Source organism: Sceloporus undulatus, chromosome 6 (assembly GCF_019175285.1).
Source record: "Sceloporus undulatus isolate JIND9_A2432 ecotype Alabama chromosome 6, SceUnd_v1.1, whole genome shotgun sequence".
NCBI lineage: Eukaryota > Metazoa > Chordata > Lepidosauria > Squamata > Phrynosomatidae > Sceloporus > Sceloporus undulatus.
This window is the reverse complement of record NC_056527.1, coordinates 32,078,942-32,100,109: the sequence shown is the minus strand read 5'-3', so window position 1 is coordinate 32,100,109 and position 21,168 is coordinate 32,078,942. Positions and strand designations below refer to the sequence as shown.

At 40.3% G+C, this 21,168-nt stretch overlaps 1 protein-coding gene across 3 annotated transcripts; it reads right to left on the bottom strand.

Annotated features, from left to right (window-relative positions):
• Positions 1–1,636: 1,636 nt before the first annotated feature.
• On the bottom strand, positions 1,637–19,982 carry ASB4 (ankyrin repeat and SOCS box containing 4). 3 transcript variants are annotated; one of them, XM_042471584.1, is made up of 6 exons: positions 19,607–19,982; positions 14,031–14,330; positions 8,905–9,395; positions 6,201–6,314; positions 5,056–5,254; positions 3,492–3,625 (listed from the first exon to the last, which is right to left on the bottom strand). In XM_042471584.1, exons 1-5 carry the CDS (start codon positions 19,782–19,784, stop codon positions 5,081–5,083), a joined length of 1,257 nt encoding a protein of 418 aa, XP_042327518.1. In that variant the 5' UTR covers positions 19,785–19,982; the 3' UTR covers positions 3,492–3,625; positions 5,056–5,080. The 3 variants fall into 3 exon arrangements, with proteins under 3 accessions (XP_042327519.1, XP_042327517.1, XP_042327518.1); XM_042471583.1 differs by lacking the exon at positions 5,056–5,254 and having other exon boundaries at positions 1,639–3,625; positions 19,607–19,980; XM_042471585.1 differs by lacking the exons at positions 5,056–5,254; positions 6,201–6,314 and having other exon boundaries at positions 1,637–3,625; positions 19,607–19,981.
• Positions 19,983–21,168: the final 1,186 nt, after the last annotated feature.

The following is a 21,168-nucleotide window of genomic DNA, read 5'->3' as shown; positions in this document are numbered from 1 at the left end:
TGGGTTGTGTCACAGATTGGCAAGGGTTGGCTTACTGGCTACAGGATTTCTCAGCGTCCAAAGCATGGCTTTCCCATTCCTTTCCAGCACCCACCAATTTAACCCAAAAATGCAAAGTAGACCCCTATAAGTTCCTGTAGAGTGTAATTTGACATTTAAATGTAATTTTACCCCCGTATCTGATTTAGGCATATACACACCCTGAACAATTTTAAGAAGCTGGAAGTAAAATTTTAGTTCTTTTCTGTTTCTACAAACTGCTCTTTGGGGGCTAAAAATTTCTGGGGGTATTGTAATTAAATGCTAAGTTAGGCTTTTCAGAAGCTGCTGCAAGCATGAAAAACAGAGGGGGCATATTGAGCTGTGTGAACCATCAAAGTTGTGGAAGTTGTGGGGGCAAAATGACATTCAGACCCTCAGAAATTGTCATGATAAACTACAGTTTAGTGTGAATGTACGCAAGCTTAGTTTAGCTTCAGAGAAAAAAAAAGACACAGAGTAGACAAGTACCATACCTTTTTTGGGGGGGGGGACAGTTTGATTTGTTCAAAAATTTCTACAAGCTTTCAAATTGCATAGGGTTTTTCTTCAGGTGGAGGTACTGATGGCAATTTTTGAAATCTTGACCTGAGGCAAAGCTATAAGTTTTTTTTTATAGAAGCAGATACATTTTACCACCATGACAATAAATTCCAAGTTTTCTGTGAAAAATGAGGGCAACTGCAGAGGTTCCTGTAAATATTTTTGCACAAGAAAGATGTGACTCATGTAGTATGGTTGCACTGTACTTAATTCAATTGCCATGTCTCCTCATTGCCATTTTGATGTATCCAAGCTCTTGCCCACTTCTATCAAGCTGTGTGAACTGAGAAATCAAGAAAGCACATGGGAATTAATCTGGAGCAAGACTTACAGCTACAACAGGCATAGGGCTTTTATTTCCGATTGGCCTTTCAAGCCAAATGAGAAACAGCAATAAAAGAAGGCTCAAGCCAGATATTGATATTCTCCAGTGTCTTGAACAGCTTGCAAATTCTTACCACTATAATCATCATGATCCTGCTGAGCTCCCTGTCAGATGCTACAATGGGTATAATCTAGCACCTGTTTAGAACAAAACTTTCAAGTGAGGCTAGATGCCCATAGAATTTTTTTTTTAAGAGGGAGTGTGGCTACAAAAATGGGAGGGTGTGGGGAAATAGCAGTGACAAGCTTTTTCTTCTTCTTTTCTCAGCATGGAAACCTTTGCTACAGTGACAGATCCAAAGAGCTTTATTGTTCCTTCCAAGACCTCCCTCTTCCAAATGCACTCTTTGTCAGTATTAAAGAATAAAATCATACATTATACATTCACATGTTAAATATGACTCCTCCCACCCCCTTTTCCACTTAATGGTAAGATTAATCTTGGCAGCAGACAACTTTCCTCTCTTGCTTTAGGACTGCTTTAGCCATTATGAATTTATCGAAGCCATAGTGCCTTTACAATGTTTATTGTTTAGTCCTTTTGTTTATTGCATGTACACCAACTTGAGAGTTGTGACATAACCTGGATTCTCATAAGATTATATACCAAAGGAAAAGTTGCTTTTTTCAGCTAAAGTTCCCAGAATCACTCAGCCAGCATGGCCATCACTTTTGAAAAGATGGTGCCATCACTTCTTCTCATGGTTGTCATCTTCAGTTTTTATAGGTCATCTCCAAGTAGGAGATGTGGGTACAAATTCTCCAGTTTTGGTAGGATCAGCTCCAGGCAAGAAGAGAGGACTGTGCTCAAACTTCCAGCTCAGCTAATACTGCAGCAGCTTGCTACAATTTGCAAAGCTTAATTACTTGCAAGGACTTTCTGGTAGTATACAGTATGTATTTAGTTAGCTTCAGTCTTCCCTTCCAGTTATTGTATCATCAGGGTTCACCCACCATTCTGTTCTCCATTCATCTTCTGGCTAGAGAAGCATGTAGCCTGGATGAAATCCCATCTCCCTAAATAAGTAAGAAGGATTCATTCTTTCTTTTTACCTCGATCTGGAAACAGTCCCTTTAGGTAAGTCTTAATTTCCAAACTGGTAAATAAGGTGTGTTTATGTTTAAACAACTATCTCTGAGCAACTGTGGTGGCAACTTGATGCCTAATGCCTGGAATGGTGCTGAACTGGCAACTTTACTGACTGTCTGCAGCCATTCATCTCATCTACACATCTCTCATGATAATACAGCAAGAAAGAACTACAGAAAGTTAATTTTTTGTTTACATTACAACTTCTCTTTCAGCCCACATAAGAGAATCTGGAAGCTGTAGTCTAAAAAAGCAGCATTTTTTTTAATGTGGCCATCTGATAGGACTGATAGAGTGAAGAATACAATTCATATACAAAAGAGTTCACATACTATATTACTCTTGTGTCATTATTTTTAAATAAAAAAATATTTCAGGCTAGCCATTAGCAAAAAGAAGGGCTTCTAACAAAATATTGCAGTGTGTAGTACTCTTTGTCAGAGTACTAGTGAGCCAGCTATGGCCTTTTCGAGAATGCGCCATTCCATTCCATGGTGGCTGGTGGTTCTCATGTCAGTGGGCTGGTGAATCCTTCCCAGATTTTGCCGAGTCTTTAAGGAACTTTCCAAGGTGTTGAACTTATTTTGGAGATAGAGCTCAGCATACTGAATACCTCCTTTAAAATCTGGATTAACACCTGTAGTGGAGCCACTGCCCCACTGATACAGGAGCCAACAGCCACTACTGATTTCTGTTCCTTTACATTCCCTTGCTCTGCCCCCTATTAAGTATATATGAGTATATTCAGTCAACAATAGTCTATGGCCACTGAATATATTCAGTCATCATTAAAGGTATGCTCAATTTCCATTGGGCACTTTGGAGCTTCTCCATCTCTTTCTAGATTTTTTGAAGGGAATAGGTCTACACATCTTGGGGTTCCCACAAACATGCTGACTTTTCTTTTGTGCATGAATGGTGCATTTTGAGCTATACAGGGATCCACACCTGAAAATCATGTGGATTCCAATGGTTATTCAAATAGCATTATGGTCTTTTGATCACTTCAGTCTTTCATTATATTCCTTCTGCAGAGTCATTTTTAAAGACTTTTCAAGCATGGAAATATGTAACATAGTAATCATATGAACTAGAAAGCAGGTGGAAGGATTGATCAAATTCTTTTCCTCCAGTTCTGTGTATTGTTCTACAACATGAGCTGGGAAAGAAATGTATTATAAAATAGCTCTGTATGTGCTGTAGCTCCAAGCGCTTTATATGACCCAGAGCTATATCCAGTTGGGTCCTTTGTTTACAGTTTTGGCCACATGCTCCAATTACAGGCAAAGTTGTCATTGAAACTTTGGTTTATTACATTTTTCATGTAAATACACTCCAGTACTACAGTATTAGGTGGCTGGCAATTATCCCCAATGAAGCTTAGTATATTATTCCTTCTGGTTGTAAAAGTAAATAATTCTTTAGTGTCCCTGGAATAAAAAGTGAAGGGATCACTTTGTAGCATCTGTGGAACAATGTTCTCCGAATAGCACATCTCGCTAAATGTTTGAGTGACCTTGGCGTGTTCACACAGGCATCAAAAAGAGATTCATAGAAATCTCTGTGCATCTGCAAAGAGAAAACAAAAATATTCTTATGATCAATATCTTTCTCCTATTTGCTGGAGAAAATATGTCATGATCTTCCAGGTACCCACTGCAATATTTCCCCATAATTACAGCTTTGTTTCATTGAAACCCATAAATGGGAATGTAGTAGCCAATCATTTTAAGCCTCCAGGTCATTTCACACTTTATAAGGTGCAGATTGTGGTTTACATGTGTAGTCTGTGGGCTCCAAGGGCTAGTTTTCTTGGAGGATAATTTCAGTGCACCCCCTACATCCTTGGCCTACCTGTACACAATTTTTTTAAATGAAAGAAATTATATTTTCTGTTCCTGGAGATCTTGAGGAATATAGAGAGGGGGGGAGCACGGTGGTGTTGGTAGTTAAATATCCATAGGGAGGCCAAAAATGTGGTGGAAATGCCCCCTAGAGGGAGTTGGGAGCATTTGGGGGCAATTTTCTTTTGTTTATTTAAAACTGAATATAAGGGGTTTTGTTTTTTGTAGGGAGAGATAAAGCAGAAGGTGAAGCCCTGCAAAGTCTGTCTCCTGGGGCACCAATGTGGCTCTTTAGGGGGTCCCCCCATAGTTGCCCACCCCTTTCTTCAGGGCATAATCAGAGGCATGATGCCAGCAATAGGCGGGGCTACAGTTAAAACTGGGTGCGACCAACCTCCTTTCTCTCTCTTTCTAAGACCCCGCACCCCTCTATGGAGCCCCATGTTCACTCCTTGTGACATCCTCTTCCACTCTTGGTCTTCCTTTCCACCCAGCAGATTATTCTTCCCAGAGTTCTGAATTGATTGCTTTTGAGACTAGGGTCCAAGGGACAAAGCAGGTGGGCGGCCACTCCAGCTGCAATTGCATCAAGATTGCGGCACCTGCACAGCTTGCTTCCAAAGCAGGCCACTGTTGTGATCCCAAGCCAGCTGCCACCAAAAGCTGGATTATTCCAGCTCCTTTTTGATCTGGTCCAAAGAACTGGGTCACAGCATCAGAGCAGCTTCCAGCCACTTTGGGGACGTGCATTGTTTGAATGCCATGCCCCCACAGTGGCCAGAAGCTGCTTTATTTGGAATGTGTTTTGGGCCCAAAACACTGAAGAAATAATCCAGTTTGAGACCGATTTAACTGCTCTGGCTCAGAGCTAGGGAATTCTGTGAATAGTAATTTATTATGGTCCCAATGCTCTCTGACAGAGAAGGCTAAATGTGTCACAAAACTACAATTCCTTGAATTCTCTAGCATTGAGCCAGGGCAGTTAAAGATGTCTCAAACTGGATTATTTCTGCAGTGTGTTTTGGACCTAGGCTGTAAGTGCATGAAATTAGGGTGAAAGCCATATGTGGTTTAAAGAGTGTAGATTACAAATCCTTGAATTAAACCATAGTTCAGCATTGTGCTCAATTCAATTTAATTTAATGTATATCTCACTTTTCTCCCAGACGGGGAATGGCGTTCAAATGAAACATGCCTCCAAAGTGGCTGGAAGCCGCTCTGTTTCTGTGATCTCGTCCAAAAAGGAGTGGGCCGTGTGGTTGCTGCAATCCTGGTGCAATCGTGGCTGGAGTGGCCACAATTGCTTACTCTGATCGTTAAAACAATATTGCTGAAATAATCTGTAACACAAAAACTAAAAAAAAGGATTAAACTACCGTTTAATACATAAAGCATTAAACAAGCACCTGCCTCCACAAATTGGACCATGACTGCACCTTGTGAGAATAGAGTTGTTTTCTCAAGTAAATACTAATATTTTGTTTAACTCTCACCTAACATGCAGTGCAATCTTGCAAAAGTTAAGCATTTTTGAATTTATTGGATTTCAATAATAAGAAATAAGCAAAAGCTTTACTGAAACCTATTGGATTTAGAATTGGCTTGACTGTCCCCTTTGATAAATATTTCTTCTCTTGTAATGGAGTGAGCTCTCCTTCCTGCCTGCCTCCCTTCCTTATAATGTAGTGGTTTTCAACCTTTGCTCCTCTGTGTTTTGGACTTCAGCTTCCAGAGCTCCCAGTCAATATGGCCAATGGCCAGGAAATCCCAAACATCAGGAAGATCAAAGGTTGCAAACTATTGCTGTAATGAAACAGAAAAATTATTTTGAAAGCATTGGAAACAAAAAGAACTGATTGACTCTGAATTGCATTCTCTCAGGATGCACTGTAGAAATAATGCAGTTTGACACTACTTTAACTCCCATAGCTCCATCATACACAATCCTGGGATCTGTACTTTTGTGAAGCACCTACACTCTTTGACAGAGAAGGCTAAAGACCTTGTAAAACTATAGATCCCATGGTTCCATAGGATGGATCTATAGCACTTAAAGTGGTGTCACAGTGCATTATTTCTACAGTGCACCCTTAGAGGAGTGGTTCACAGATCCACTGGGGCTCCACACTGAACCCTTTGAAAGTCTGCCATGTGCCTTCAGTTTTTCTCCCACTAGCAAGCAGGCTGTTTTCCAACATCTATCCCCTACTAAGCATCTACAGATGCGGAGTTAAGTTCCAATACAGGAGATGTTACCAATGCATTTACCATCAGTCACAAAAGTCAGCTTAAACGTTTACCTCAAAAACATCGTCAGGTATAGCTGCTCTCCATTTTGCTGTGGCCTTGATGTGCTCATATGAATTCACAATCACCTCAACTGCTCTTGGGTAAGAGTAGCAAGCCTGCAAAACCTGCCAACAGAAATATTTACAACCCATTGGGATTTACATGTTCACTAGAAAATACCTTCTCTTTGAAATGGTCCCTTCCCTGCTCTACAGTACAGTAACATGTCCCTTTGCTTCTCCAACATAGGTGCAGATTAACTGATGGTACATGCAGGAAACATACATACTGTACTGGATCTTTCCATTTCTCTTCTCTGGAAACAATTTTTTTAAATTAAAATTTGTCCATTTTGGGTTTTCCTGTAATAGACAAGCATGGAAATACATCTAGAATGAACTTTTTGTTGTTGTTGTTGTTGTTGTTGTGTGCTTTCAAGTCGTTTCCATCTCATGGCAACCCTATCACAAGGTTTTCTTGGCAAGATTCTTTAGAGAGGGTTGCCATTGCCATCTTCTGAGACTGAGAGAGTATGACTTCCCCAAGGTCACCCACTGGATTCAAACCCTGGTCTCTCAGTGTCCTAGTCCAATGCTCAAACCATTACACCACACTGGCCCTCACCAGAATGCATTTAGCTGGAGTTCTATGAAAGCTCACCTGGAATGATGGTCTGTGCACACATGCATTGCCAAGTAAGTACAGAACCTGGGGTAGAATTTATTACTTTGATAATATTCTCTCTGTGGCCCTGTATGCATGGAGTATCCTGTTCCCAGAGCTGTCTTGCCCTCCCCTAGTTATCTGCCCTCTGTTCCCACACCAGGATGGCTATCTGCACAGATGTCCCACTGAGCCACCCGACATGTTCACCACAAGTTGCTTGGTGTGAGGTCAGGACAAGGTGCTCAGCGATGATCATATGGCTGAGCGCCTCATTCTGATCTCATACTGAGCAACTGATGACATCAACAGACATGCAAGGCAGCTCAGCAGAAAATTCATGCAGACATGCTCAGGTACAGAGGTCTCTGGATCTTCCCGGTGTAAGAGGTTCTTTTAATTTTTAAAATGGTGTTGCAGTACATCCCAGTTCTGAATGTGCCAAACATCATCCATGCTGCTTGCACCAGAACCGAGTTTTGGGCTGTGCATTGTCCAAATGGGATGATGCCAGAACAGCGGTGGAAATGGGCTTTTTGGACCTTGCAGAAAAGGCCTGTGTGAAACTTTATTTTTTTTCCCTAAGATGGCTGGCAAGACCCATACTATTATGCATTGCTACATATGTGTCCATAACCTGTTCTCATTCTTGGATCCTTCCCTTTCTTTCAATTGTCAGAATTTTGGCCTCTTTTCATGCTAGCCTTTACTTCTAGCAGAGGTCTCTGGTCAGGTCTCAATTTTTGTTCCTTCTGTTCCATTCCAGTTTACGCTTTGATTTCTATCTGTCAAACAATTTCTGGGCAGAATTCAAAATGCTGGCTATGTCCTTTAAAGCCCTACATGGCTTGTGTCCAGACTATTTGGGGGGAAAACTGTCTCACTGTTTGACCCTGCCCGTGCTCAAAGATCTGGAGAGGATGGCTTTCTCTCATTTCCACCACATCCTAGGCACATCTGGTGAAAATATGAGAGAGTTATGAAAGTTATGAGCTATGAGAGTTATTCTCTTTCCTGGTTTGACCCTTTCCAGCTGTCTTCCACCCAGCAGGTAAAGACCCTTTTATTTAAGGAAGTTTTTGGCTTTTAGTGTATGTGGCAGATAACGGTTTAAATGTAGTGTTTTTATTATTTTAAAGTGTATTTTAATGCTGTTTTAAACTTTTTCTTAATGCTATTTCCCACATCTTAATTCTGCACAAATCCATGCACTTGGTCCCAATTTAGCTTAAGCACCTAACTATATGTTATGCCCTATACATGATTTCTGACAACGGAATCATTATGTATTGCTTTGCAGATCAGTAGTTGTAACATGAGAAAACTGAATGCCCAGTTTGGCAAATGAAAGCCTGCATTTGAAAAATTTGAAGTATTAATGATGATTTTCTTTCCCATGATACTATGGAATTCTTTTGCAGGTTAAAAAACTCACACATCTGGCTAAAATTCTTCTCAAACCATGTTATCCTACGGTTGTTTAGGATGTGGGGGGGGGGGACCTTAAGTCATTCTATATGGATTTTTTTTTTAAATGTGACATCCTGAAATTATAATAATAATATTACTAGTAATATTAAAAAGAGGGTAACTGCTTTTATGGAACTAGTTGCCACCTAATCATAGAATGTTAATGTTTCTTAAACCCTCATATTTATCCCATATGGAGTGTATCCTCAAGTGCACATGCTGAAGATGAAAAAGGCATTCCTTCCCTCATCAGCCATTAGAAGGTACATTTCTCCCCCTCCTTGCACACAACTTAATATGCAAAAGAGCATGCAATCAGATCTAGAAAGAAAAACCACTGACCTATGATCCAGCTCTATGAGATCCAGATGGCAGAACTCTTATGAAGACTTGCAAGAGCATTTTGCAAACCAAAGAGCCTCTGCCAGGTTGGATGTACTGAAATCAATTAGCTGGATTGAACTGGGCCAGGTTTTTCAATCTGTTCAAAAAGGTAGAAGAACCCTAACCTCCATCAGGCCATTTCTCATTTCCCATCTAAACAAATGCACATGTACACCATGTTTTAATTTTTTCCTTCACCTTATGGAATTGTGGCGGATATATCCTGGCAGCTCCATAATTTAGAAGCAGCTGGTAACAAAGATCAGGCTGGGCGCTGGGCCGCACCCCTGTCACTTTCAGGACGTACTGCAAAGGAGCACACCCGTTGTCATCCATGAGGTTGGCTTCCGCTCCTGCTTCAAGCAACATGTCCAACAGTATGTGGTCACAGTTCCAGGCAGCCTTGTGGAGGGGAGTCCGGAAATCCTCATCTCGTGAATTGACATCAGCTTGATAGTCAAGCAACATCCTACAGATCAAGTGGTGATTTGTGCTGTAGGTCTGTTCTCTACCATTAAGAGCCCAGTACGCTGCACAAGCCAGTGGTGTTTCTCTGTGGGCATTTCCACAATCAACCACAGCACCATGCTCCACATAAAAGGCCACCATTTCGGGGATGCCACAACGAGCAACGGTATGGAGGGGAGTTTCTTCATCTTGATTGTTTGTTCTTATATTCACATCTGCACCTATTTAGAAGGAAAGGGGACAGTTGGGACACTTGCTAATAAGATGTACGTGCTGAATCCAGTATCTACACTGCACAATTATAAGAGTTTCATACCACTTTAAGTGTGATGGCTGTATCAAAAGGAATCTAAAGATTTGTAGTTTGGTGAGATACTTAGAATTCTCTGCTGGAGAGCTCTAAGTGCTGTAGTTCAGGGAACTCTAGAGACCAGAGTTCAATTCCCAGCTCAGCTATGAAACCTACTGGGTGACCTTGGGCAAGTCACATGCTCTCAGCCTCAGAGGATGGAATTGGCAAACTTCCTCTGAACAAGTCTTGCCATGAAAACTGCATGATAGGTTCACCTTAGGGTTGCCATAAGTTGCAAACGACTTGAAGGCACACTACAACAACAACTACAATAAGCATTAATGCAGCAGAGCATTAAGACACCTGAGAAAATTATAAAGTCTTTACCTGTCCCTGAACAGGCCTTAGTGGAGGCACCAAGCAAGACTCCCTGGGCAGGGCACTTTGCAAACAGGGTGCCATTACTGAAAATGCCCTCTCTCCCTGGTAGTCCACTGTTCCATTTCACATGAGGAAAGCACCTGTAGAAGGGTCTCAGACGATAATATTAAAGTCTATGCAGAGCTTAGAAGATTTACTTCAGGAGCCACAATGCCACAAAACCACCATGTTAAAATTAAGTAAATTTACAGAGGAACATGTACAGAGGAGGGCAACAAAAATGGTGAAGGGTCTGGAAACTATAAGGAGTGACTTCGGGAGCTGAGTATGTTTAGCCTGTAGAAGAAAAGGTTAAGAAGTGATATGATAGCTCTGTTTAAATATTTTAAGGGATGACAAATTGAAGATGGAGCAAGCTTGTTCTCTGCTGCTCCAGAAACTAGGACACAGCGCAATGGATTCAAATTACAGGATAAGAGAGTCCACCTTAACTTTAGGAAGAACTTCCAGACAGTACGAGCTGTTTGACAGGGGAATATGTTGCCTTGATGTGTGATGGAGTCTCTTTCTTTGGAAGTTTTTAAACAGAGGCTGGATAGCCATCTAACAGAGGTACTTTGATTGTATGTTCCTGCATGGCATGGGGTTGGATTTGATAGCCTTTGATCTCTCTTCCAACTCTATGAATTCTGTACAAAGGTCTGGATATATGTGAGCCCAGGAAGTCCCTTTCAGGAAACCTGGCTTCAAACTATTTAGTTCTCTAAACACTATGCACTTTAAACTGGGCTTATAATGGCTTGAGAGCCATTGTAGATCAAAAAGTACAGACTATAAGACTATATCATCCAGTCTTTGGACTAGTCTACACATTTCCTACCTGCCTCACAGTACATATCCATTACAGTCAGATAGAATGTGATCTGACCCCAAACGATTTCCAGGATTTGAGGCTTTTTGTTCTCCCACCCCATAAAAAGTTCCTTCAACTCAGCGGAAAACTCAGTTTTAACTGGCATATCCGCTGAAATTAGTAGAAATATGCATCATCACAGGTGTGGCTGTCCATATGCTTCACTGTACATTTTCAGCAGAAGGCAGATAAATAGATTCAGATTTGCACAGAAAAATCAAGACAATTAACCATCAATACAAATGTGTGAAAATTTGCCCCAATTAGTATAGTATGCTTACATTGAGACTAGCCCTAAAGTCAACAGTCTTGGATTGATTTTGGACCAGCTGAATTGCCTGAGGCAATCCCTCACAATTGTACATGCAGCATAACAGCATAAACATCATATGTACCATGGATTTTGCATTATATACAATGCAAGAACTATACAGAAGAGTTTGCACAGATATCTCAGTATTCATTTATATTTTAGTTGAAGCAACACTCCCATCTAGTGGACAATATTTATATGCACACCAGCAAAAGGGACAGATCCCACAGTTCTGTACCTTGCCTGAATACTGGGATTATGGTCTGAATTTATCTCATTATTACCAATGCAACATAAAAAATTAATTACCAGGTCAAACATTTTCAAAATCATCCCTCCTACAGTCCTTATTCTTGATCAAACATTGATCAGACTAGAGACTACAGCCAAGAAATAAAAAGACCAGGATTGGGAAGGGCAGCTATAAAAATAATCTAATAATAATAATAATAATTTGTTTTATTTATATACCGCTATTCCAAAGATCATAGCGGTGAACAGCAAGTAAGCTAATTAGCAAGTAAGCTAATTTGCCCCCAACAGTCTGGGTACTCATTTTAGCGACCTCAGAAGGATGCAAGCCTGAGTCGAGCTTGGGCCCTTTTGCTGGTCTTGAACTCGCAACCTTGTGGTTTCGAATGAATGGCTGCAGTACAGGCATTTAACCACTGCACCACCAGGGCTCCTTCTAGATAAGATCCTAAAGAGTTAAGACATACAACTGAGCATTAATATCAGAATTATCCAAACCATTGTACTGTCCATCACCATGTAAGGATGTGAGAGGTGGACACTGGGGGAAAAAAACAGATAAGAAAAAATCAATTCATTTGAGTTTTGGTGCTTGCGAAGAGTGCTGAGGACAACATGAACAGAAAAACAAAAAGGTCATTGAATAGATCAAACCAGAACTCTCCCTGGAAGCTAAGATGACAAAACTGAGGCTAGCATACTTTGGTCCCATCATAAGAACTCACTCAAATAGACAATAATTTTTGGAAAGATGGAAGGCAGTAGAAAGAGAGGAAGACCACATACCCAATGACAAGACTCAGTTAGGGAGGCCATTGGCATGAATCTACAAGACCTAAGCAGAGCAGTGGAGGACTCCCCTGTAGAGACTGGAATCTCATCCACAGGGTTTCCATGAGTTGGGGCCAACTCAAGGCCAATTACCAATAACAATAAAAGATTAAACTGTCCAGTTGATTTCACTGTGTGAAGTGTATGTGCGGGAGAAGGGGGTTACCATCCTGTCCATTCCTTCAGGGCCAGTCCTTGAATGTAATGCCACTGAGATTGCACAATGTGAGTAAAAATATGGCTTTGAGTCATTTGAGTACTGAGCATTTAAAGATAATTTTGACTGGAAGGTTGTTAGCGTGGGGTTTTCAGATTTCAAAATATTCTCTTCTTATATTGGAAAAACAGTACTATTTTGTTTCCTAGTTAATTTATATCCAGGAGGAATAGAAGATTCTATTCATGTATACATTTCAAAGCAATTATGCAAACAGAAGGAGACATGCACACTTAATCATATGGATACTAAATCTATACTTTTAAAATTAGAGCTGGCAGGAAAATAGAATGGATTTTAAAATGATGAATTCTTATATTTTGGCAACATTTGCTATTACTCTGTGGTTTTTCCTCCACTCAAAGATGCACATTATTACATTTGGTAGAAGGATAAATGTATAGTGTCATTCTTATTTCCTGTGAAGGTAATAAAGTTGACAGCAGGACTAAGATTATTATTATGGGGAATCATAGAAAAGTCCAGGGTACTCTTGCAAAATGCAATGTAAGCAAAAATGACACATTCCAAGTGACCTATTTTCAGGATGGAAAATGCCTTAAAGTGTTCATCCTAAAGGGATTTGTGATCTACTTTGAAAGGGGAGATTTAAAATCTAGACTGTTTTGGTGTAAAGCGCAACTGAAGAGAATATTGAAAGATATTGTTTAAATTAGGGCAGACAGTGGTTTAAACAAATTTTAGGCAATTATTCCTGTCATTTTAGTTGACAAACTAATCTGCTTAGTTGTCCATGGTCTGGAGAGCAGCAAACTAGGGAAAGAGTGGGTTATATAGGAGAAAAAAGTTTATTCTGCAAGCAGTGTGCCATCCTTTTTGTCATGATGTCTTCAGTGAAACAATATCAGAAACATTTGTATATGTTTTGGAATGATGCATACACTCCAACATTTCACAGATGAAAACCAGGACATGTATGGTCAAGCAACATCAGAGTGCGGTTAAGATGACAACAGTTATTAATGAAAAAGAATATAAAAGCTAAGAGAGGGTGCAGTAGTTTGCTTTTACCTAAGCCTATAGGGAAGAGCAAGGTTCCACCCTGTCCTGTCTTTCCCCCCGGTTTAGTTAAATGAGTGCTTTAACACTTTGAACTCAGTTTGCAATGATTTGAAGTAACCTGAGGGTGAAGAAGAAAGTGAGAAGACAGAAATTGGGACATTCATTGAGACATTCATGAAACTATACAGCAGATGTGCAATGTGTTCTCCTTAATGAATTGAAAGTTTGAGCAACCCAATGTGCATGCAAGCAACTGCACTGCCTGCACAACTCTACATCCATAACCTTGAACTGAATATGACTGTTCTGAACTAGGGGAAGGGGAGTATTCAACTAACTGCTTCTATAGGGGAATTTATGCATGTGTAAGATACTCAAAGGATTGCAACTTCCATCTTAACAGTGAATACTACTGCAGAAAATACACATTAAATGTTTCATTTTAGGATGAAACTGAAAAGCAGTGGCAGGTTACTTTATTTTGACACCTATGTTGAACTTTCCTGTATTTTGAAGGAACTGGGAAGAAGGCAAAACTAAACACTCTCTGGAATATTATTTTCCATGTCTACCTTCACACACACCCAATAGAAGAATACTCATGTCCAACACAGATGTCATCAACTGATCTTACCTTTCCAGATTAACTGTTGTGCACAAGGCATGGATATCTTTGTTGTACAATAATGCAGCGGAGCAAGCCCACTCAATGAATAGCAATTCATTTTTGCTCCATGGCTGCAAAGTATCTTGACACAATCCAAATTGGCCACTTCACAAGCGATATGGATTGCTGCTTTCCCATTTGGTCTACAGTTGATGGTCGCTTTGTGCTTCAACAGGACCCTCAGGCTCTCCAGATGCCCATACAGGACAGATAAATGTAGTCCAGTTGCCCATGAATGTTGCATTTTATAACTGGGTAGCCAATACCCTGATTTAAAGAAGAAGAAAAAACTATGCATGAAGAACTGTTAAAGGATTGCTGCTAATCCATGACTAGTGATTACTTAGTACAAGTACTGGCCTCTGTGGATTGGGAGTGTGGAATATAAATTAAGTCACTGAATTTAATAGGGTTGGATCCAAATTTAGTCATGTGAAAGGATAGAAGGACTGAAATGGAAGTGTAGTCCCATTAGTTTCAATGGATTTATTCTTTGAAAGATGTCACATAGAAGAAGGAACAAGTAAGCTTGTTGTCTGCTGCTCCAGAGACTAATTTAGGCCTGTTACAGACAGCCAAAATAAAGCTGCTTCGAGTCACAGTGGAGGTATGGTGTTTCAATGATGCATGTGTCCTAAGAGTCCAGAAGCCACACCAAAGCCATGTTCCAGTCCTTAGGGCTGGAGCGTGGCATTGGTGCGACTTCTGGACTCTTAGGACGCATGCATCATTCAAATACCATACCTCCACTGTGACTCGAAGCAGCTTTATTTTGGCTGTCTGTAACAGGCCTAAGACAGAGCAATGGATTCAGACTACAGGAAAACAGATCCCACACGAGGAAGAATTTTCTGAAAGCAAGAACTGTTTGACTGTGCTGCCTTGGAGAGTGGTGGAGTCTCCTTCTTTGTAGGTTTTGAAGAAGAGGCCACATAATAATCTGTTGAGAGTGCCTTAATTGCGAATTCCTGCATTGAGGTCTCTTCCAATTCTATGATTCTAATCTATACTCTAAAATGACCAAATAGTTCAATTTATTTTAGTAATATAAAAAATTTCACACTAATCCAGAGTCAGAGAGCAGTGCTCACTCAACCATACATCCAAATCTCTTATGCCTACAGAGCTTTCTTTAGGAATGAAGAAATTCCATGCAGGTTAAATAAGCAACTGATGGGAGACGGAGAGAACGATTCAACTCTCCCCTGCGTTCAACACAGAAATGCAGTGTGCTGCTGGATTCAGAGGGGAAAGAGTTTCTGTCCCCACCCAGTAGTCTGGTAGAATTTTTTTTCAGGCTAGTAACATTTGCATACTTATTTACAAGACTGCATAATGCATGCATTGGTTTTCTTTGACTGATAAGGAGAAAATATTATAGGGTGATCTAAAGATATTGCTTGTCTATGGCATAGTCAGGGATGTAACGGGATGGGTGGATGAGAGCACTGCCACTCTAATTTAGAATTCTGCCTCCCCTACGAAATATTTCCTTAGTTTCCAAATTTCTAGCATTGCAATAACTTACAACTTTGGCTGAGCATTTAGAAATGTAGTTTACACATCCAAAGAAAGAGAGCAAGCAAAATTATCAAGGGAATATAAACACAGCAAATATAAGATTGATGTGAAAGATGTTCACATTTTCTCAACACAAGAAATTTGGGGACTGAAGGAAAATTTTATTTGTGGGACTGAAATTCTTTTGGGGGGGGGGACAATGCTATACCCCTGGATATAGTACCAGCTCAAGACATTCTCTGGCCTCAAGCAGAACCAAGCAGCCCAAATGGCTAGGGACAACTTTTCTTTTAAAGTCCTGATGTAGCAGATCATTGCCTTTATTTCTCTTTCTTTCCTGCCAGTGCTGTCTGAATCAGATTGTTTCACCTTGTTGCCTGGAAAGGCCATCACTGCTGAGGTGTCCAAATTGACCAAATGTTCTGTTATGTATTCATTCAGACATTTTATCCTCATTTTTGGGGAGGGGTTCTGAGTGTTTTTTTTTTGTTTTTTTTACAGTGAGCAAAAAGAGGGCAGAAAAAAACCAGAGAGAGAGCAACTGTTGAGAGAGAATGTGAAAATTACTCTAAAGATCCTCTGAAATACCTTAAGTTTTCTTTCCCTCTGCTTAAAATTTTTGGTGTCTCATCCTCAAAGAGGTTGCTTCCCATAAATCAGGGTGGGCACTTTGTGGCCTTCCAAATGTTGTTGGACTGCAGGTCTCATCAGAGCTAGCCCATGATGGCAGGGTATGGAAACTGCATTTCAATAACACTGGTGTGTGTGTGTGTGTTGACAACTGTCCCATCACAGTTTCTATGTACATTGAGGCCTAGTTGATACATTGGTTTGCACCATGGCTGTCACCTCCATGTGGTGTAATTCCAATTGCAACAGGTAACAAATCCATTCAAGAAGTATATGGATGGCACAGCTGTCTTCTGACCCTGTGTCTCCTTGGAATTCCTTTTAGTTGAGACTGATAATTTATCTGGATCCAGATAATTTGAACAAATTCCCAATTGAACAATAGGGTTCTCCTGCCCCTTTCCTTTAGCACTCCACCTGAAGAGATAGGGACTATAATATCTTCAGAAATGGGGTTGATATAAGGCTGCAGATGGATTGGGAACTGAGAGAAACCGGAATCCTTTACCTTCTAATGAGACTACCTTTTGTTTTTTGTTTTTTCTGGACCCTGAATTCTGCTCCTTCTAAATTCTGTTCCAGTCTCCTCTAACCTAGCACCCTTGAGACGTGGGACTAGTCAGTCATGCTGACTAGGATTAGTGTGAAATATAGAGCCAGTGTGGCATAGTGGGTTTGAGTGTTGGACTATAACTCTGGAGACCAGGGTTCAGTTTCCCACTCAGCCATGAAAAGCACTGAGTGAACTTGGGCAAGTCCCATGCTCTCAGCCTCAGGGGAAGGCAATGGCAAACTTCCTCTGAACAAATCTTGCTAAGAAATCATCATGATAGGTTTGCCTTAGGGTTGTCATAAATTGGAAACTACTTGAAGGCACACAACAGTAACAACAACAATATGGGTCAATACATCTAGAGGGTGCCAGATCAGAGATCAGGTTTTCTGGGGTCAGGATTTTGTTATTCTAAGCATACATCATTTTGTTTCAGGCCTGGTTAGTAGATTGCAAGGTTCAAGAAACAAAGTACAGGTTGAGTATCCCTTATCCAAAATGCTTGGGACCAGAAGCAATTTGAATTTTAAACTTTTGGAAATTTTAGAATACGTGCATTTGCATAAACATACATAATGAAATATCTTGGAGATGGGACCCAAGTCTAAAAACAACATTTATTTATGTTTCATATATGCCTTATAAAGGTAAAGATAAAGGTAGTCCCTTGACATGAATGTCTAGTCATAATCAGCTGTAGGAGGAAGTGCTCATCTCCGTTACTAAGCTGAAGAGACAGTGTTGTCCAACTACTGCTTTGTTGGTCATGTGGCCAGCATGACTGCACCAAATACTGTTACCTTTCAACTGAGATGTGGTACCTATTTATCTACTTGAATTTGCATGCTTTTGAACTGCTAGGTTTACAGAAGCTGGGACTGGTGAGAGGCGCTCACCTTATCATGCAGCACTTGGGCCTCAAACTGCCAACCTGCTAATCATCAGAATTGGCATTTTAACCACTAAGCCACTGCATCTCTATACATACACATAGCCTAAAGGTAATTTTATACAATATTTTAAATAATTTTGAACATAAGAAAATTTGTGCACACTGATCCATCAAAAAGCAAAGATGTCTCTGCCACCTATGAAAAGAGTTTGGGTTTTTGGAGTATTTTGGATTACAGAATACTGCATAAAGGAGACTCACTCTGTAGTTCCCATCAGCTTAAACCTCTACACCCTTTTGGTAATAGCATGGAAGCGAAACAAACTTAGTTCATCTACAGTCATAGGGTGCATTCACCTCAGGATAATGCATCTTCTCTCTGTGCTAACATTTACCAAGAAACATTTACCAAGGGCTCAGGAAAGCTACTTTGTAGAATCTGTTGTTATGTGCCTTCAGTTCATTTTGGACTTATGGCAACCTTAAGAAAAACCTATCAAAGCTTTCTCTTGGCAAGTTGGTTTAGAGAGTGTTTGCCATTGCCTCCACCTGAGGCTGAGAAAATGTGACTTGCCCAAGACTACTCTTTGGTTTTCCTGGCCAAGTGCTATTTGAACCATGGTCTCCCAGCAACCTAGTCCAACACTTAAACCACTATGCCACATTGGTTCTTGAATTACAGCTCTCAAAATACTCAGACAACATGGCCAGCATGGAAGCTGGAAGTTGTAGTCAAAACAGGATTTGCCCAAGCTCTACATTTATATCACAGGTTCAAGCATCGTAGACCATGCTACATAATCCCTACATAATCTACATCACCGGTCCAAAACACACTACAAAAATAATCCAGTTTGATACTGCTTTAACTGCCCTAGCGCATTGCTAGGGAATCCTGGGAATTGTAGCTTATTGTGGCATCAGAGTTTTCTGACAGAGAAGGCTAAATGTCTCACGAAACTACAGTTCCCAGAATTCCCTAGCATTGAGACAGGGTCTCAAACTGGATTGTTTCTGCAGTGTGTTTTAGATCACTGTCTACTCCAGCCAAAACTTATTCCTGAAGTAAGCTATTTTAAATGTGACAAGAAGTGTAATGCTATGCAGCCGAGTGTCTGCACCAGATCAGGTCAATGCTGTTTGGTGGGAGGAGCTGAGGCAAGTCAATAAAGATATTACTTTTTTGGATAGCTTATAAGCATCAAATGCATTCTGCCTCACTTCTGATTTTATTTCACCCATATTTCAAAGATAGTGTGAGCGGGGGGGGGAGGGATATCTCCATGTGGGGTAAAACTTTCAGTATACCTGAGTGTTGTTAAGAACTCAAAACAAGTAGACATATTCAGCCTCAATCTTCTACAGTATGTTTGCTAGGACTCATAAAAGATACTTTTTGGACTCCCAGAATTACAACTATTTTGCTGCAAAAACTGTCTTTGTACCATTTACAGGAGTGGTGCACAACTCCTTTAAATTTTTTTGGTATCCTGCTATTTCTTCAGGCTTCCACCTGAACACTCCTCTGAATTCAACCCATAAAAAGTACTCTGTACCAAACTTATTATGTGAGCCAGTGTGGTGTAGTGGTTTGAGCATTGGACTATGACTCTGGAGACCAGGGTTTGATTCTCCACTCAACCATGAATCCCACTGGGTGACCTTGGGCAAGTCACATGCTCTCAGCCTCAGGGGAAGGCCATGGCAAATCTCTTCTGAACAAATCCTGCCCAGAAAACCTCATGATAGATTTGCCTTAGGATCACCATAAGTCAGAAATGAGTTGAAGATACACAACAACAACAACAACCAAACATACTGCTTAATCAGGCTCTGATCCAGTAAGTTACATTGTAAGTTACCTCCAGACCACAAATACCAGCATATTGCAAATAGCCAATTTGGATGAAAAAGTTCACAGGCTGAAATGCCAGTACTAGTTATTACCTTGTTTGTAGGAGGCCAAGAGCAGGTTTTCATCTTCCACTTCAAACACCATGTCCACATCTATTTGCTTTTCAGTCAAAAACTCCTCCACAGTTTTGTAGTCATTTGATTGCAGAGCCTCCAAGAAAGCTTTCTTCATTAGCTTGGCAGCTGCAGCCCGTGTCACAGTTTCTCCCATGTCTTTTCCCCTCCTTGCGTGGGAAATATATTGCAGTTGTTTTCAGTTACAAAAGGTGTATGTTTATGCAAAAGGGTGTCCTAATTCCTCTAAACTTGCATTAGCCCGCAAACCTCAAGGTAATTTTAACACGAAGTAATGCTGATCTGCTTGTTCTATTTATATGAAGGAAATATCAGCTGCTCACTAGTACTACATGCTTAACTCTGCCAAGGGGAAACCAGGCAGATCTACAAAACATTGCCAGCATTTAAAAACATAGCTGAACGGATTTGTCTATACTAGTGACTCATTCATCAAAACTTTATCCAGTGCAAATATGTTAAAATTAATTTGGACAGCTCTTGAGGCTGGTATCATTCTCAATGAAAACACTAAAGATACTTAATGCTGGAAAGTGAGATTGTTTGGAAACATGGCCTAGTTTTCCCTTTCAACTTATCTGCAGGGTTCAAAGGTTTCAGCTTTTACAGTGTATTCTCTCTCTCATTTTTTTCTTTCTCAATTTCTGTAGTCCCACTACAATTTCATCTTACATGATGCAGTGGGTATATGGATAAGTATACCTGACAACTGCCCTGATTTGTCAGGAACAACCTTGACTAATCCTGTTATTCCACTTTTCAGCTCTTTTTAAAAGGCCCCTAGGTCTAATCTGCAATGCAGAAATAATGCACTTTGACATTACTTTCACTGCCATGGCTCAATGCTATGGATTTCTGGGATATGTAGTTTTGTAGCCTTCCCTGTCAGAAAGCTCTGGTGCCCTACAAGATCTTCTTCCAGCACTCCACTGGAGACTTCCACCAGATGGAGGATATGTAACACAATTCTAACACTGACAAACTGAAGCCATTGATTCTGACCAATAATTCTGAAATACTGCATGCTCACAGAAAATAAAAACTGTAAATGCAGCGGGGGCTTAGTATCTACTGGTTGTTGTTGTTTTCTTATTTACCACCTTTCTCCCAATATAAGAACTCATATACTTTGGTTCTAGGACTCACTGTGGATATCCAAATCAGTGGATAGTATAGAGAAATGGTGTCCCTTATATAAAATAGCAAAATCAAAGTTTGCTTTTTGGAATTTATATCTTTTGGGAATATTTTTAAGCCTTTGGCTGTTGAATCTGTGGATAAAGAATCCCTGGATGTGGAGGGCTGACTGTATTAACTAATCTTTCTTAGCCGGTACTGTATTATATTGGTTTCAGTATTTTCTGTATATTGACACAATTAAAAAGCAAATCTCACATATATTATCAAAGTTATTTTAACATTTATTTAAATGTATGAGGAATTATCAACGCTTGTGTTTGCTTTCTTGTAACTGATTGATATAGAAACTGCTTTCTGTTTCTTTTTTGTGCAAAGGGCTG